At 42.2% G+C, this 18,805-nt stretch overlaps 1 protein-coding gene and 1 long non-coding RNA gene across 4 annotated transcripts in view; one reads left to right on the forward strand and one right to left on the reverse strand.

Annotated features, from left to right (window-relative positions):
- LOC308583608 (amine sulfotransferase-like) overlaps window positions 1-7,982 on the reverse strand; it is a 31,212-nt gene extending 23,230 nt beyond the window's left edge. For all 3 annotated transcript variants that reach the window (XM_081187770.1, XM_081187771.1, XM_081187772.1), the window contains exon 1: window positions 7,849-7,982. In XM_081187770.1, the coding sequence (XP_081043896.1) occupies window positions 7,849-7,967 (119 nt within the window). In that variant the 5' untranslated portion in view covers window positions 7,968-7,982. The remainder of the gene's footprint in view (window positions 1-7,848) is intronic.
- The window catches only part of LOC308583661, a 60,099-nt gene continuing 43,051 nt past the window's right edge, over window positions 1,758-18,805 (forward strand). The window contains exon 1 of the long non-coding RNA XR_014006322.1: window positions 1,758-2,134. This is a non-coding gene — a long non-coding RNA (uncharacterized lncRNA). The remainder of the gene's footprint in view (window positions 2,135-18,805) is intronic.

Below are 18,805 nucleotides of genomic sequence, written 5' to 3' on the forward strand. Positions count from 1 at the left end.
ATGATCAAATATCCATATTGGTTTTGTCAGACCATTACAAGAAAATTACTTCCTGCCTGTTGTACTTCTACTCAAAATGGCTTCAAATAATCAGAAACATCTGTTTCAACAATCACAGCTCTCGACCAATTATGTGCCAACCCACAGGCTGAAATGTTTGTCCTGATGGAATAATTGGAAGAGCATGAAGAAGAATTCCACCCACAATAAATAAATTGATGATGTGAATGAGCCGGATGATTTACATTGCCATCTGGGACACCAATAGTTAGTTAGTTTGGGTTTTTTTAACGATAATTTTTATTAATTTTCAATTACAATAATCCAATGCTAGGCTCAATATAACAGTGCCAATTTAAAATACAATTAATAATCCCAATAGTCCCAAACATGGGGTCAGAAATTAGGACATGTTGGAATGTAGAAAGAGAAGAAGCGGACAGTACAAATGTAATTGTTTTGTGGTGTTTTTTTAAAAAATACAGCACATATTAGAACATTAGGAAGCTATTAAGCCATATGAGATTTGTTTTCTACTAACTCTTACAAATAGGGCTGGATTAAATGCATACAGTGTACTGTATTTCATCCTTCCAGGTTGAAGGCAGACTCATGATTCCTCATGGATGTCCCAGCAGAACTTGAAGGGCAGCTTTTCCATTCTCTCTTTAAAAACACTGTCAAACCTTTCACTTTGTGCGACTGTCATCATGTTCTTCCAGTCTCCAACAGTGCCTGGCCCAGGAAGCAGACAGAAAGAACGTGCATTGTGGTGGTCAAATAAATATCCATAACTCCAGATATATTTGATCCCTAGATGCAATTGTCAGGTTAATATGTCACGGATTCTGCAAGCAGCACCAAGTCAGTGTGATCTACCACTAACTTACCTTTCCGAAGAAAATGTCCTTTGCTCTGGTCCATGAGATCCGGTGGCAAGAACTCATAGTTTGCCCTGGGATCTGCTTTCATTTTATTAAATGTAGCCTGATCCACAACAGCATCCACCTCCTTTTCCGTGAGTCTCTTTCCCAGGAAGTTGCATAATTTCAATACACAGCTTCTCAGATCCTGAAATGGAACGTGGTTTTAATATCAGGCCATCCACAATAGAGAAACCTGACAGCTTAGAGACTAAAACTCATGGAATAGGCAGGATTACAAGCAGGGGAAACAAGCAGCCTGCATCTTTCTTTGCCTAGTTTGGAATAATTGCCATTGCATCATATTGCACTTTCATTGTTGCGTTTATTCCATGAGCCATGCACAACGCACTATATTCTGGGGCAGCTCTTTCAACTGAGTCCACAAGTAAATAAATAAATGTCCCTGTTGAAGACACAAGGGAGGTTCTGTGACATCTCTCCTCAGCATCAGAGGGCCTGTGAAATGACATATCTTGTTTGGGATCATGACACTTTATTTACAGCCCCATGATCCCTCAGGGGAAATGGTTATATGCACTATTTGCTGTCTAGGGTCTGAAAAGCTGCTCCTGAATCCATGGCCTGCTAGGCCTTGAAAATTTTTTAGGAAAGGAAGCGAGACTAGCAGGGGAAGCAGCAGCTGAGGGCACTTGAATAATCAAATTGCTTCCTTCCTCTATTTTGTAAAGGAGTGTTTTGATGGATGTTTAATATCAGACTGCATAACATTTTGATAACTTACCTTCTTCATTTCTTCATAGGTAAGAAACAGAATATTGAAGTCATCCTTGTGAGAGTACCAGCCTTCCACATGGTCCAGCCATAAACTTGCAAGTACTGATGGGAAAGAAGTTGATTTGACATAAAATGTATATCTGATTATTTTTTGAAAAACATTCAGAGAGAAGCAGTACAAACATATAAACTTCATTAAAACAATTTAAAGGAATCATTTTAACAATCAGCAGTGGAACAAACCGTTAAACAGAAGCTGAATTAATACCACCCAACTTCACCAAACATTTTTTCAGAGAAAGTATTTGCAGAAGAGTTCTGCATTTTAAGGCTCAGTGCAGCTCTTCCCAACCCAATGTGATGGGAGAGTGATGGGTGGGCTGAGATCAGTCTAGCCTTCCTCCAGCTCCCTTCCTTCCCGCTCTTGAATTTTCCTTATATGGTGTGGAAGTAAACATTTGCAACATAAAATGGTGTAGTAGGATTCTCAGTTGTAGACTCTTTGTGATGGATGGATGTGGAATTTCCTCAGAGTAACCCATGGCATCAGACATGGCATTCTGGAAATGATCCTTACCACACAGAGAATTTCTTTAGTCTGTTGTCAAAGGTGATAAAGATGATGGGGCAAGAGTGATTCGTTTTAGAGTAGCAATTCATCCTTACCCTTCCCAGCCAAAAACTTCTCCATGAAAATTCCAAAATCTTCTACTTGTTCTAATCTGACTGCAGATTTGGAAAAATGGTAAAAGGAAACCAAGACATCCTTTGGGTTTCTGGCCACATAAACAACCTGCAGGAATAACAACATATTCTTTCGATTCCTGGTCTTATTGTTTCTACTGTCCCTTATGTTTTGCTTCTGTAGTTATTTCTCTGGTTGTGAAATGTGCCAGGAACTAAGTTGTTGAAGTGGGATATATATGCATAAAATAATAAATGGATGGATCTCAGATATCTCTTCTTGTGGATTCTTGTGGCTTCCAAGTTGCTTTATAGCCCTGGCAGTGTCACACTCTTTTGCAACATGCATGTCAAATGCACAGTGCAATCCTATGGTGTCGAATGAGCTTATTCTTATTAAGTGTGTTGGATGGCACCCTTGTAACGAATGCCGTGTTTTGAATGGGCCGCAAGACGGCTGAAGACCACCACATAAAATGGATGCTGTTGAGGAACTATTCATAAATCGTGCTGATCAAAGAGTGAATGGAATGTGCATGTTCTGGCAAAAGTACTGTACCTGCAAGGAAGCATAAAGACTGGCTTTGCAATGATAGTTACAAAAAATGAGTATCGTACCGTGCCAAAGGTTACAGAAGACCAGGCGCAAACCATGAGAGTTGTGATATGCCAAGAACTTGCTAAGGGTGGAGGACTGCCAAGAACATGTCAAAGGCAATGAGAAATGCCAATATTCAGATGAACACCAAAAAGGACTGTATAAGATCAGGCTTTTCAGGAGGGCTGGTGTGTCGGACGCAGCCGGGATCCCGCTGTCTGCCCACCCGATCCAGAAGAAGAGTGGTGAGTGTATGTGTGATTGTGTGAGTGACTGAGTGCATGTTCCCTTATCTTGTTACATGTTCTGCTTATTAATCAACAAAGCAATGTTATGTAGAAATTCCAATATATTGGTCGTCTGACTGCTTACTTGTGTTCTGCCTGAAGTGCACTGAATCTCAGATAAAAGAACCTGTTTTATTCTTAACACCCTCCAGGACTTTTACTATGGTGAAGCATAAACTCTGTGCTGTTTAGGAGTTATGGGAATTATTCCAAGCTCAGGGTGCACAGAGCATTATTCCTTCATATGGACAAAGGAATTGCAGCTGGATGAACTTCCCTCAAAATCAGAGAAATTTTAATGGAATCTGAGATGTTCATTTAAAGAAGGCAAGACAAACATTGAATATGATCAAATAATAAATGTGCTGTTTCCTACTTTTGCTCTTCTGTTCCTTAATCCTTTGGGTACTAAATAGTAGGGTAGATGGGAAGCAAAGAGGCGAGGTGATGGACGACTGACGTAATCCACATTGCGGATGTTGTACTCCAGCCACGGAGCCCTGTCTAGTAAGTCGACTTTTTCAGTTCCATCTCGGTGGCCTTCATGATAAATCAAGCTCAAAATATTTTGAGTCCATATTGTGCCTATAAACGAGATTAAGTTTACTTAATTTCATTCCTATGGGGACGTGGGTGGCACTGCGGTCTAAACCACAGAGCCTAGTGCTTGCTGATCAGAAGGTTGTGGTTCGAATCCCTGCGACGGGGTGAGCTCCCCTTGCTCGGTCCCAGCAGTTCGAAAGCATGTCAAAGTGCAAGTAGATAAATAGGTACCACTCCGACAGGAAAGTAAACGGCATTTCTGTGAGCTGCTCTAGTTTACCACATGACCCGGAAGCTGTCTGTGGACAAACATTGGCTCCCTCAGCCTATAGAGCGAGATGAGTGTCTCTGCATTGAAGAGCTTACTATCTGAATTGCAACACTGAAAAGAAATGAGAGAGAGGAAGGGAATCAACACAGCAAGCAGAGGCAGATTTAGGGACCTGGCTGCACGGGCTGCCAATACTATGATGTCAAATAGAAGGTGAAAGGTGGGGGCACTACATTTTGGTGTCACACAGACCAACACTGAAATAGGGACAGCAATGGGTGAATGAGCAAGATTGACCTAGGCTTCCCTTCCATTGAGGATGAGAGAGGGAATTTCAATTAAAGGCTTCATAGAATTTGAGGATTTGGGAAGACAGAACAAAATTTGCTAATAAGTTCCTTTATTGTTCAGAAAGCTACCAAAAACTCTATTCCAGATTTTTCCCAGAAAATTATATAAATAATATTCAAAGTCTAGGAAATTTAAAAAAAGTTATCTGTTCTCCAAAGTGCAGTGGTACCTCGGGTTACATACACTTCAGGTTACAGACTCCACTAATGCAGAAATAGTCCCTCGGGTTAAGAACTTTGCTTCAGGATGAGAACAGAAATTGGGCAGCGGCAGTGCGGCGGGAGCGGGAAGCCCCATTAGCTAAAGTGGTGCTTCAGGTTAAGAACAGTTTCAGGTTAAGAACAGACCTCCGGAACTATTTAAGTTCTTAACCTGAGGTACCACTGTACTTTGATTCAGTGAATTCAAACCATGATTTTTTATCAATGCTTTCTAGGAACAGAAATGTTGACAAATGGCCAGTGAAACAAACATAATAGGCAAAAGGCAGTTGCAGAAGCCTTTCTTCATGTCACCCAAGTCCTAAATGCCTATACAATGCAGAACTTGCCCTCTCTCTCCTCTCCCACTCCCGGTTATTGTGTCTTCCCCACCCCACCAACCCTCCAAGGCAGATTGGGGGAACACTGGGGACACAAGGGGAGAGAAGAGTGAAGGAGGTTCTGGTGTGGAAGTGGAAGTTATTGTTACGGAAAAGGAGCAATGCGGCAGCGAGCTGCAGCTGGCTGGAAAGCAAAACATGGTGGGAATGTTGGGACTGTACCGTGGGAACAAAGGGACAGTCTAGTCACAGTGCTGAGCACCGGATTTAGCTCAGAGTGTAATTTGACCTGTACAGGAAGTACAGGAGGTGGAGTTTGTCTCTCTGCTGTTGGAGTTTGAAGAGAGCAGACATGTTTCTCCGAAATGCTGCAAAGACAGAAATAAAGGCATGTAAATACATTTCTGTCTATCTCTTTCCCCTCCCTGGGGGGAGCAGGGAGCAGGGAAGAGTGGTGTGTTCTTCTCACGCTTGAGGAGGATCGCCGATCGTGACCTAGCCTGTATCCTGCCGGGAAACGCAGACAGGGAGGTCAACAAGGAGATCAAGCCGGGTGCCTGGAGAGTGGCCAGTTTCTCCTGATATGGCTTGAATTTCCTAACAGCTATTGCATGGAGGGCACAACTGCATTGGATACGGACCCCCGTTATTATTGGCAAAACTGTGGCAGATAAATGCTGAAATAAAGAGTCACAGGATGAAAAGTTTTTAAGAAAAGAATTTATCAACTCTATTTGACAAACACATACAAAATCCTAAAAGTCAGTGAGTACAATAAATCCCTTGCAACCAAATTTGAATGTTTTTGACGTGTATTTATGTTGTTTTCAAAACCTCAAACAGGTTGACACTGGTGGAAAACTCATTATTTCATCTCTTTTTTTTGAAACAAAACAAAACATGGCCCAGTTCACCTTTATGTAACCAGGTAAGTTCCATACTACCCACATTGACCTCAATTTTGCGTTTGGTTTTAAACTTGCGTTAGGATAATACAGATACTATGTAGATATATGTGGGTATCCATCATGGCTGAATTGAAATGATGGTTCAACCTACGAAAATGTACTCTTACCTGATTTTGGATAAGTGACTATAAATATATCACTGTCTCTTATTTCAAAATCCTCCAGTGAATCTAAATACTCCGCTGAAGCCAAATCTGGCTGGAAATAAAATCCTTTGTACGTGAAAAGGTATTTCTCCTCTGGTTGCATTGCCTAAGAATAAATAGAAGGGAATAGTTATCTCTATTATGCGACAATGGGAAATCACAAAGAAATAGAGGTGTCATTTTGTCAAATCCTACTCCTCTAGCAGACCCCATAGCAGAATCCCATGCTTCTCTTCCATCACAGGTGAGCAACATAAAGGTCCATCATTTAAAGAACAGAGACTTGACCCATCATTGAGGCAACAAAGCATTCTCCCCCCCCGCCCTGCTTTAAATGTTTTTTTAAAATGGTGCTGCTTTCAACTCAAAGCTGGCACAATAAGGCTTTTCTCTCTCACCCTGACATAGTTATTTCTCAAGTGCATGTGCGCAGCATGCAAAATAGCAGCCCTTGGCCTCACTTTATGCTGCCTGGCATCATAGTTTGATCAGTGCTGCTATCCTGACACTCATTCTTGTACTCAGGGGAGGTGGGAAGGAAGCAAAAAGTGCTCCCTGGAAATGGATCTAGGGGAAATGAAAGACGGAATCTGTTGGGAACTCTTGCCAATTCCTCCTGGGTTCTTGATCAGCTTCAAGAAATTGGGGTGACGTATTTTCCGGGCTTCCTGGGACCAAACCATAGATGTGCCTGGGGACCACAGGGTGGCAAAGAGAAAGGTATTCTTCACCGCCCATCTGGCTTCCATTGCCAGCTCTGGCTGAAACTGCTGCTGGAATGTGGTGCCCAAGGACGTTCCATGGAGGGAATGCTGCCCTTAGCTTCATCTATGATAATACAGAGAGTTGGCTACACATACAATGGGCCCTGTTGGGGCAGGTGTTCCCATACTGAGACACCACTGCCAAAATAGCTCTTTCTTCTTCTTCTTTTTGCCTCCTCCCTGCGCCAATTTCTCTCCTCCCACGTAGCGTCTGACAAGGAAGGCACTTGCAAGGGTGGGCTCAGTGGTATAAGGGGCAGGGAATTGTTCTGGGAGAAAGTTTAATACCACCTTGTGATATTTTAGATGAATGGGTGTTTTATAAACATTTAAATAAATAAATAAGAATAACCATAAAATCCTTTGCTTATAATTGATAAATAAAGTGCCATGAAGCCTGAAAATCACTTTAATTCTCTATATAAGTCTTGTGTTTCATCGCTAAGAAATGCAAGAATCGTTTAGTGGAAAACATTGTATGTACAAAATATATTTTCCAATATATAAATTAAGGGTTGTATCCCATGCCGAATGAGCAGGGTTTCACTTGCCTAATGGGAGTTCGCATTCAGTCCCCCCAAAATAACTACCGTATTTTTTGCTCTATAAGACTCACTTTTTCCCTCGTAAAATGTAAGGGGAAATGTGTGTGCGTCTTATGGAGCGAATGCAAGCTGCACAGCTATCCCAGAAGCCACAACAGCAAGAGGGGGTGCTGCTTTCACTGCGCAGCGATCCCTCTTGCTGTTCTGGCTTCTGAGATTCAGAATATATTTTTTCTTGTTTTCCTCTTCCAAAACCAAGGTGCGTCTTGAGGTCTGGTGCATCTTATAGAGTGAAAAATACGGTATTAATCTCTGGTAGCACAAATGTTGCACTCTGTTTGACACCAGAAAAGAATATGCACTGTGACAAGAGTTTTCATGCATCTTGTTGCCCCTCAGAACTCTTGCAAGAAAGAGTAGATTAGTTGTTTGTCATTCAGTAGTCCTGCTTTTCCCTAGAAAGATCAATTTACAAGAAAACTTACCTACCTTTTGTTTTTAGAGTCGCAAAGTGTGGGAGAGAGTGATCTCTTTTGCAGCTTGGAGTATTTCAGCTTTTCAAGGCTCACGTTCAGAGCTCTCAAGGAAACTGCTTTATAGAATTCCATTAGCAAATAAGAGTTTGATTAAACTGATGGCTCCTCCTTAGTAAATCATTCCTGGCATGTTATGCAAGAAAAGAAAGGTAACACAAGTGCATAGAGGCCGATAATGTAAAGAACAACATGGGAAGAACTTGTTTCTTTGCACAAGCAACAGCCAATATCAACAGTGGTCTTTGTCCGTTTAAGAAATAAATGCAGTATTACCTCTGCTCAGGTCCACTAGTAGAAAATGGGCTCAAATGGTAAGAGAGACCTGAGATTCACCAATGGATGTCTATTTGTACACACATGCCTGCACTGATTTACACCCCAATAACACCAGCTTTAACTCCAAAATAGTCCCTATTTGTTTTAATAAAACTTACTAAATAATTAGCACTGGTTGTTTTAGAAATCTATCCAAGAAAAGTAGCAACCTTTTTCATTTGCACACAGCTTATCTGAGATCAAATATGACTCATGTCCAAGAATAAACTTTCAAATCCAATATATTGGCAGCAATCTTTCCCACCCTTCAAAGATTTTGAAGGATTTTCAGAGTCCACATCAAGATGGACAGCTCCCAGTCATTTTAGTCATAATTCCATGAAAGCTACTTCCCAGTACACAATGCCACATGCAGAAACGGCTCATTTTGTTTTTGTTTATCAACTAAAGCTAATGTTTTCAGGAATACATTTACATAGAAAATGCACTTGATATCTTCCTGTGTTCTCCTTGCTACTGTCCAAATGTATTCTGCAATCCCCTTTCAATGTCTTGGGCTTGGGCAGCTACACAACTTTGTCTACCTCCCCGTACCTCAGCTCCCCCCCCCCCCGCAAAATCACAGGAGGTTGGGGGCTGCTAGGGGCGCATCGGAAGATGGCTGACAATACCATCTCTGCAGCCCACACGAGGTAATTAAGAGGCTGATATGCAGCCTCCCTTGTTACCCCAAGGGAATGGGGAACACTGCCTCGCCTGCGGTTGCCATAAATCACCCCTGAGTTCGAAAGAAGGGGGTGAGGGCACAAGGCACACGGCACTCATGTGGAACGGCTCTCCCAGACGCTGTCTCTGATCGCGCGGCCTGGTTGCAGCAACTCAAAATAAACAATTAGAGAGTGAAGCAAATGCACATATTTAGAGTGAAGAACGGGAGTTAAGACTGCTAATTGAAGTGACCTCTGTGAAGTGGAGCAACGGCTGGATTCAACAGGAAAATATATTGAAGAAGACACATCAAAGGGTCGGTATGTTGGATCGGGACGGAATGAGGGGGGAATTTTTTTTAATCTTATGTGATTACCTAAACATCCCCCCCCAGGAAGAATCGTTGCAATTACTGAATATAAGCGGAATGATTAAGAACTGTGTGGAAATGAATTACTAATCAAAGACATGGCTTGTGAAATATTTGGAAAGGAATGAAAGGCCTTTGGAATGACGCAGCTATAAAAAGAGACTCATTAGGAAGCAGGCCTGGTGGCTGGATTTATGATTGAGGGGGAGGAGACCACGGTTTTGTTATTATATCGGAATGTGAGTTTGACCTGGCAGAACCCCTTAAGAAGTTTGAGGAGAGAGTGACAGGCCTGTGAGGATTAATGGGCAGACTTTAAGAATGCTTTGTATCGAAGTGTTGAAATGGCATCTGTCTGTTTGAATATGGCTCTTGGAGGAATGGAAAATCCACACAGGATATAACAACGTTTGTTTTTAACCCGCTTGTGGAGACTATCAGAGGTCACAAAGAAATGAATATACGATAACAACAAGAAGATGAAGAAAATGATAGAGAGAAGATTGGACAGAACTTTGAATACTATTTGGACAGAACTGTGAATATTAAAGCAGCAGCAAGAGAGATTTTTGGATCCCTTCTGAGCTCAAAACATGGGTACCCCCAACAAAAATTCAAAAATTTGGTTTTGTAATTTGTAATTTATGTGATCTGATTGGTTTGTTAATAAAAATTATATTAAAAAAACAAAATCACAGGAGGTTTTTTATACAATACCCTTGAGATTGTGAAAGCGCAGTTTATTTTATGGTTGCAAGGTTTTTTATTTCAAATGATGGCAAATGTCAGTTGTGCTTCCTAATATATGATACTGACTTCATATGTTGGAGTGACAGATGTTTCAAAGCCCATAAAAATTTTCCTGGATGATAGATGTTGGTTTCCTGGGGTCTTTTATCTATCAGCTTTAGTTGCCAGGCAGACTGTAATAATACTCCAGAGCAGGCATGGGGAGTAATCTGATTAATGCTTTAATGCAAGTCCACCTAATTTCAACTTCCTGATACAGTATGTGAACAGAAACACAGCTGCAGTTCATCCATCAAAATTCACACATTTTCAAATTACGCAATACACCTTTCCAACCAAACAATGTGCATATTTTAGGGGAACGTGTTTATGATATTATGCGGATAATAGAATGTATATTTTACTGAAAATATCATGCAAAATTTAGTATATTAACAAAAAATATTGTGTGTATATATTAAGCATCTTTGTATTGAGCATTATTTGTATATCAACAGAAATGTACACTAAAATGCAGACAATTTTTCATGATTTTTTCCTCTTCTTCTGCACAAACTGGTGCAGAAAAATGGTGAACCAAAAAGAACAGTTGAAATGTGAGAAACTAAGAGGAAACCCAAACAGATAAGATTCACTCATCCACACCCTTAAAAACTAGAAGAGGGAGAGGCAGTTTTTAAATTTGAAAGCAGAGATGGATCCTCCCACTCCTACTGCAGGGAAATTACTTCTTGCCTGCAGTACTTCTACTCAAAATGCCTTCAAATAATCACAAACATCTGTTCCAACAATCACAGCTCTCAACCAATTATTTGCAACACATGGATTGACAGATACTACAAGATATTCACCCCCTGTTCTAGAGAAAGAAAAAAGTTTGTATAAATATTCTCAAGCTGGAAGCTTGTTACCTCCGAGGATGTGGACAGGCTGCTTGGACGAGTGAAACCAACCACCTGTCTCCTTGATCCTTGCCCATCCTGGCTTATAAAAGCTAGCCGGGAAGGGCTGGGCGATGGGCTTCGTGGGGTGGTGAATGCTTCCCTCCGTGAGGGAGCCTTCCCAGACCCGCTGAAAGAGGCGGTTATTAAACTGCTTCTTTAAAAACCATCTTTAGATGCGGCCACGATGGCCAACTATCGCCCAGTCTCAAATCTTCCATTCTTGGGCAAGGTGATTGAGCGAGTGGTTGCTGAACAACTCCAGGCACGCCTGGAAGAAGCGGTCCATTTGGATCCCTTCCAATCGGGATTCAGTCACGGGACTGAAACTGCCTTGGTCGCACTGGTTGATGATCTCCGGCGGGCTAGGGACAAAGGTGAGAGCTGTTTCCTAGTTCTGCTGGATCTCTCAGCGGCGTTTGATACCATCGACCATAACATCCTTCTGGACCGTCTTGAGGGGCTGGGAGCTGGGGGCACTGTCATACAGTGGTTCTGCTCCTTCCTCCTGGGCCGTGTTCAGAAAGTGGTGGTGGGGGATGAGTGTTCAGACCCCTGGGCTCTCACTTGTGGGGTGCCTCAGGGTTCTGTCCTCTCCCCCATGCTTTTCAACATCTACATGCAGCCACTGGGAGAGATCATCAGGGGGTTTGGGCTGGGTGTTCATCAGTATGCGGATGATACCCAGCTCTACCTCTCTTTCAAATCAGAACCAGTGAAGGCGGTGACGGTCCTGTGTGAGTGTCTGGAGGCGGTTGGAGGATGGATGGGGGCAAACAGATTGAGATTGAATCCTGACAAGACAGAAGTACTGTTTCTGGGGGACAGGAGGCAGGCAGGTGTGGGGGATTCCCTGGTCCTGAATGGGGTAACCGTGCCCCTGAAGGACCAGGTGCGCAGCCTGGGAGTCATTTTGGACTCACAACTGTCCATGGAGGCACAGGTTAAATCCGTGTCCAGGGCAGCCGTGTACCAGCTCCATCTGGTACGTAGGCTGAGACCCTATCTGCCCGCGGACTGCCTTGCGAGAGTGGTGCATGCTCTGGTTATCTCCCGCTTGGACTACTGCAATGCGCTCTACGTGGGGCTACCTTTGAAGGTGACCCGGAAACTACAACTAATCCAGAATGCAGCAGCCAGACTGGTGACTGGGAACGGCCGCCGAGACCATATAACACCAGTCTTGAAAGACCTACATTGGCTCCCAGTACGTTTCCGAGCACAATTCAAAGTGTTGGTGCTGACCTTTAAAGCCCTAAACGGCCTCGGTCCAGTATACCTGAAGGAGCGTCTCCACCTCCATCGTTCTACCCGGACACTGAGGTCCAGCACCGAGGGCCTTCTGGCGGTTCCCTCACTACGAGAAGCCAAGTTACAGGGAACCAGGCAGAGGGCCTTCTCGGTAGTGGCGCCCTCCCTGTGGAACGCCCTCCCACCAGATGTCAAAGAGAACAACAACTACCAGACTTTTAGAAGACATCTGAAGGCAGCCCTGTTTAGGGAAGCTTTTAATGTTTGATGTATCATTGTATTTTAATATTCTTTTGGAAGCTGCCCAGAGTGGCTGGGGAAACCCAGCCAGATGGGCGGGGTATAAATAATAAATTATTATTATTATTATTATTATTATTATTATTATTATTATTATTAGCAGACTCAGTTCACCATTGATGTTCCAGCAGAACCTGTAGAGGAGCCTTTCCATCTGCTCCTGAAAAACACTCTGAAAACCTTTAATTTTTTTGCAATGGCCATCATGTTTTCCCAGTCTCCAAGAGTGCCTGGCACTGTGGTGGTCAAATAGATAGTTGTAACGCCAGTTTGTCACAAAATGCCATCCCTAGTTGCTGCAGCAGAATCCGGCACCTTTATTGGGAGGTTCCAAGATCAACATGCAAATTCTTTTAGTGTAATGTATCCCAAACATGGAATAGTCACATACCCTTTTTGAGAGAAAGAGCACTTGGAACCCCTGGGATCTTGCACTGCTCAAAATTGGGGTGGCATGCAAAAAGATGGCATAAGAAGTCTTTCTTGACATAGTTTGTGGGGGTAGGATGCAGAGGGATACTTCACTGCTTTGCTGTCAACTCCAGCCCAGTCTCTCAGACATAGGCAGTGGGGTCAGGCTGGGACTAGTGCTGTGCCCCTCTGAACTCCTGAGACCTTGCCCAGGGCCTGATGTGTTTGATCGCTGCTCTCATGTCTAGGTTGGACCCTGGACTAAATTTTCCTAGACCTTCAGGACGTGGCAAAGTGCAGCCTTTTCCCTTGATATGTCCAATGCCTGGGCCCTGTTCCAAGAATACCTGGGCCCTAAGCTCTCTAAGGAGACAATCAAGCAAACAGGCACCCTTCCAGTGGGTTGGGTCTGCAAGGATTTTTCATGTGCTAGCATCTGTGTGTCCTTGGAGATGGAGGCAGCATTGGCAATGGCTCAGCATCCAATTTACTCTAGTCCTCTCTCCTGAAGGAGAAGGCTTCTTGCTGACTGGAAGAGGCACCAAGGCGGTATCTGGCTTGGAATGTCCAATGTTACAGGGGCAGAACATTTTTCTGCCAACCCGCTTGGTGCCTCTCTATTCTCTAGACTACTGGCCTTCTCCCTGGGCTCAGACACTTCTTGGAGTCCTCATTTCACCACTTGCATCTGGCTAAGACCTTCCCCAGGTTTATTCAGCCCCACCTTCCTGAGCTCCTCCCATTGATTTTCAGGATCCAACCAGTCCCTCTGTGATGTCTCCATGGAACTCATGACATCATTTCTTAAGATTTAAAAGTAGCAGTGGGAGACTTCCGGAGGCGGCGCGAAACAGCAATGGCGGTCCCCTTCGCGCTGTGAAGAGGAGCTCCGCAGAAAAGGGTCGTCCGCTGCGGCAAAGCGGTGACCCATCAAGAAAAACCACAGGCAGAGCGAGCCTGTGGCCGTGGGACTCGGCAGGCACCAGAAGCCCCCCCAGAAACGAAGAAGGAACCCCGTAAGGGGCTCCGGAACGTGGAAGGGGGAGCGGTGCTGTGAGTTTATCGCTCTTTCTGCGGAAGCGAAGCCGCGCGGCTGCTGCTGATGAGCGCTGACCTTTCTTCCTGGAACATCAGACTCTAAACTACAAACCCGTGAGTAGGGATTTTAAAATTTTCAGGACTAAAGTCATTAAATTCGGCTGAAAACGGGAGACGCAACCAGGAAGTCCGTCTCCCGATCGTGCTTAAGAGATCAAAGCAAAGATTTTGACAAGCGGGAAGCGCTTTAAAAAGGACTATAAAAAGTTTGGACTATCTTGTAACAATTGAACTTGTTTCTAAGAAACTAAAAGAGATATTTCTGCTTTAATTTTATTGGATTTTGATCGGAATTTTCCTCTCCCTTGTGGATTTATAAATGATTAAGAAACCCAAAGCCTCAGACTGCCAGGCTAAAAAAGAACTGTCAAATTGCTGAAACTGTATTCAATATTGAAAGTGTTGCATGCGAGCGTTACAGTTTGGATACAAACAGGGAAACTGTTTCTTGCACCTCTTTCGAGACTTTGCTTTAACTTGGGGAAAAGCTCTACATGCCAAAAGGAAGTTGAAGGTTCCTTCTTAATTTGTTTCGGACTGCGGGGACTCTAATGGCGGGAAAAAATTCCTTTCTTTCTTCTGAAGCACAGTTGTACTCCCCCTAGAGGACTTTGGATTTACAATTGTCTGGGAACTGCACATTGTTTTGATTCTTTGCTGCTTTGTTGTTTATTCTCTGGAACTGTCTTTCCCATGGGACTGCAGATAATTTGACCTTGGTACGTAGACAGGATTGGAATGAGTGGCACAGGGAAAGCAAGACTGGCTAAAACAAAAGCTAAACAACTGGTTCAAACAACTTTGACTTCTCAGCCACGCAGATCATCTGTCCCAGCTGTTTTAGGGACACAAGAAGGGGAAGTTGAGCAGGCATCACCAGAGGATATGGCTGCAGGAGGATCTGAAACAGTCTTAAATCAAATTTTGGAACAACTGGCAATTTTAAATAAAAAGGTGGATGACCATTCATCCAAAATTGACCAAGCTACAGCCACTATTAGTAAATTGACTGATCAAGTTGCTCAACATACACAGGCAATTGGGAATCTCCAAGACGCAACTACAGAAAATCGCAAATTGGCTGAGGAAGCTATTCAAAAAGCTGGGGAAGCCAATCAGAAGGCTGAGGCAATAAAAGTGGAGGTGAAGCCTTTGCATAAACAGGTCATTGAACAGCAGGCCTACCTGTCTATGGTTGAACTGAGAAATAGGGAAAATAATCTCAGATTAAGAGCTATCCCAGAACTTGAACAGGGAGATTTGATCGGCTATTTGACATCGGAATTCTCAAAGTTCTGGGGTATAGAAGAAGACAACGACTTTATAATTGTAAGCGCTTTTAGATTGGGAAGAGTAGTGAGGAAGGACAGATCCAGAGACTGTTTGATCATTTTGAGATCCAAGAAAGAGAGAGATAAAATATTAGGCCTTCACTTTGGAAAATCACTGGATATTCAAGGCAACAGAGTAGAAATTTACAGAGACATCCCGAAACAACTTTTGGACCTTAGAGCTACATATACAGAACTAGCAAGACTACTGAGAGGCAACTCAATTTCCCATAGGTGGGAATTCCCTCAAGGATTATCCTTCAACTTCAAAGGAAAGAAAGTTAAAATCAGAACAGCAGAAGATCAACAAAAGTTTCTGAACGATCACGAAGAGGACCTTCAGAAGGGAGCAGTAGGATTTGGGCCACCACCTCCGCCTGCACCTGTACCGACACCTGCACCCTCGGGACCAGAGGATCAAAAGAAAGAGACGCCACCACAGGACTAACAGATTGATCCAGGATGTCTCTGCAGCTTCTTAGTTGGAACATTAATGGCGGGAATTCCCCGGAAAAAAGAAGAAGAATCTTTCATATATTGAAAAAAGAACAATTGGACATTATTTGCTTGCAGGAAACACATGTGACTAGGCTCCACAGGAAAGTGTTAATTAATAAAAGATTAGGCCAAGAATTTATCTCATCGGACAGAGTCAAGAAAAGAGGAGTGGTGATCTATGCAAAGGAGAGCCTATCACCAAAATTTCTATTTAAAGATGAGCAAGGAAGAATTTTGGCAATCGAAATACAGATGCAAGGAGAAAAATTTTTAATATTAGGAATCTATGCACCGAATGAGGGGAAATCAGAATTCTATGGGAAGCTGCATGAGACAATGCTGGACTATCTAGACTATACCAACATCATCATGATGGGAGATATGAATGGGGTGGTCTCTACAAATATGGATAAGTCACAAAATCAAAATCTAACAAAAGACGGCAGACTACCTAAAACTTTCTTTGAACTAACTGACAATATGGACTTGATTGATATATGGAGGACAAAGAACCCCTTAGGTAAAGAAGGAACTTTCTTTTCTGAAGCCCATCTGTCATGGACAAGAATCGACCAAATATGGATTACTAGAGGGCTGACACCTAAGACTAGAAAAGTGGAAATCTGCCCAAAAACCTGCTCCGACCATAACGCTATGAAAGTGGAAATGAGACTTACTCCAATCGGTTCCTTCAGATGGAAAATGAATGACACCCTATTAAGAGATCAGGAGATTGTGAAGAAGGCCCAAAAAACTTTAAAAGATTATTTTGAAATAAATTTGAACACTACGGTGGAAAAAAGAACAATCTGGGACGCAAGTAAAGCAGTCATGAGAAGGTTTTTGATACAACAGAACACGATAAAGAAAAGACTTTGGAATGAAAAAAAGGATAAGATCTTAGAGAAGATAAGAGATGGTGAGAAAAAACTGAGATCAAAACCAAAATCACAGGAGGTTCTGAGAGAAATTAAATTCTATCAAGCACAATATGCTAAATTGATAAATCAAGAAGTGGAGTGGAAAATTAAACAGATGAAACAAAGATCATTTGAATCAGCAAATAAGTGTGGGAAACTGCTAGCATGGCAGTTGAAAAAGAGACAAAAATTGAATACGGTTACTAATCTAGAAATTGAAGGGAGAAATATCCAGAAACCCGAGGAAATTAGAAAGTGTTTCCAGAGATATTTCAAAAAACTTTATACGCAAGGGCCGCAGGAAGAGACTGAGATAGACCAATTTCTAAAAATTAATGGACTACCAAAACTATCCCAGGAAAAGAGAACAATCCTGAATTATAAAATAACACAACAAGAAATTGAGGGTGCCATTCAGAATATGCAACTAGGCAAATCTCCAGGACCAGATGGACTTACCTCCAAGTATTATAAGATATTGAAAGAATTTTTGATACAACCATTATTGGAGGTTTGTAATCAGATTATGGAGGGGAAGAAGGCGCCGGAATCGTGGAAAGAAGCTTTCATCACATTGATACCCAAATTGGAATCTGAAAAGACTCAACTTAAGAACTACCGTCCCATCTCACTCCTTAATGTGGATTACAAAATTTTTGCAGATATTTTGGCAAATAGACTTTAAAAAGTGCTAAATGAAGTAATTCATAAAGACCAGGCAGGCTTTCTCCCAGGTAGACATTTGTTTGATGACACTAGGAATATTATTGACATTTTGGAACTTTTGCAAACTAATATCAACACAAAAGCAGTGTTAATCTTTATTGATGCGGAGAAGGCCTTTGACAACATCTCTTGGAAGTTTATGAAGAAAAACTTGAAAGGGATGGGAGTGGGACGAGGGTTTGAAAATGGAATAGAGGCAATTTATTCAGAGCAAAAAGCTAAATTGATAGTTAACAATGTGGTGACAGAAGAGTTTAAAATCGAAAAAGGAACACGGCAAGGGTGCCCCCTATCTCCTCTGTTATTTATTTCAGTCCTGGAGGTGCTTTTGAACATGATTAGGGAGGACCGGTTGGTGCAAGGAATACAGGTCGGAGTGAAACAATATAAACTGAAAGCCTTTGCAGATGATTTGGTTTTAACATTACAGGAGCCAGAATCTAGTACGAAAAGAGTTTTAGAATTGATTAATGAATTTGGTCGGGTGGCGGGATTTAAGCTGAATAAGCAAAAAACTAAGGTTTTGGGGAAAAATTTGACACCTTTAGAAGCAGAGGGGTTTCAGAAAGAGACAGAGCTAAATGTGGTCAAAAAAGTGAAATACCTAGGGGTTAATTTGTCTGCTAAAAATTTGAATTTATTCAAAGACAATTATGAAAAATGTTGGTTAGAAATCAAAAAGGATCTAGAAACTTGGTCAAGATTGAAACTTTCCTTGTTGGGTCGAATTGCAGCTATAAAAACGAATGTATTGCCAAAGATGTTGTTCTTGTTTCAAACCCTACAGATTGTGGACAGAGTGGAATGTTTTGGAAAGTGGCAGAAAGATATCTCTAAGTTTGTCTGGCAGGGCAAAAAGCCCAGAATAAAATTTAAGATTCTAACTGATGCAAAGGAAAGAGGGGGATTTGCCCTGCCGGACTTAAGGTTATATTATGAAGCTGCAGCTTTCTGCTGGATGAAGGATTGGCTACTTCTAGAGAACACTGATGTCCTAGATCTGGAAGGGTTTAATAATGCTTTTGGATGGCATGCATATTTGTGGTACGACAAGGTAAAGGTTCACAAAATGTTCAAAAATCATATTGTCAGAAAAGCAATATTTATTGTCTGGACAAAATACAAAGACTTATTAGAAAACAAGACCCCGAGATGGTTATCACCAATGGAGGCTAAGGCCCAAAAAAGACTCAATATGGAGGCCGGCTGGCCGAAATATTGGGAGATAATAGAAAAAATTGGAGACAATTGGAGGTTGCAGAGCTTAGAAAAATTAAAGAATAAGGTGCGAGATTGGTTACATTACACTCAAATTCAAGAGGTTTTTAAA

The sequence above is a fragment of the Podarcis bocagei genome (genome assembly GCF_964188305.1).
Source record: "Podarcis bocagei genome assembly, chromosome: 3".
NCBI lineage: Eukaryota > Metazoa > Chordata > Lepidosauria > Squamata > Lacertidae > Podarcis > Podarcis bocagei.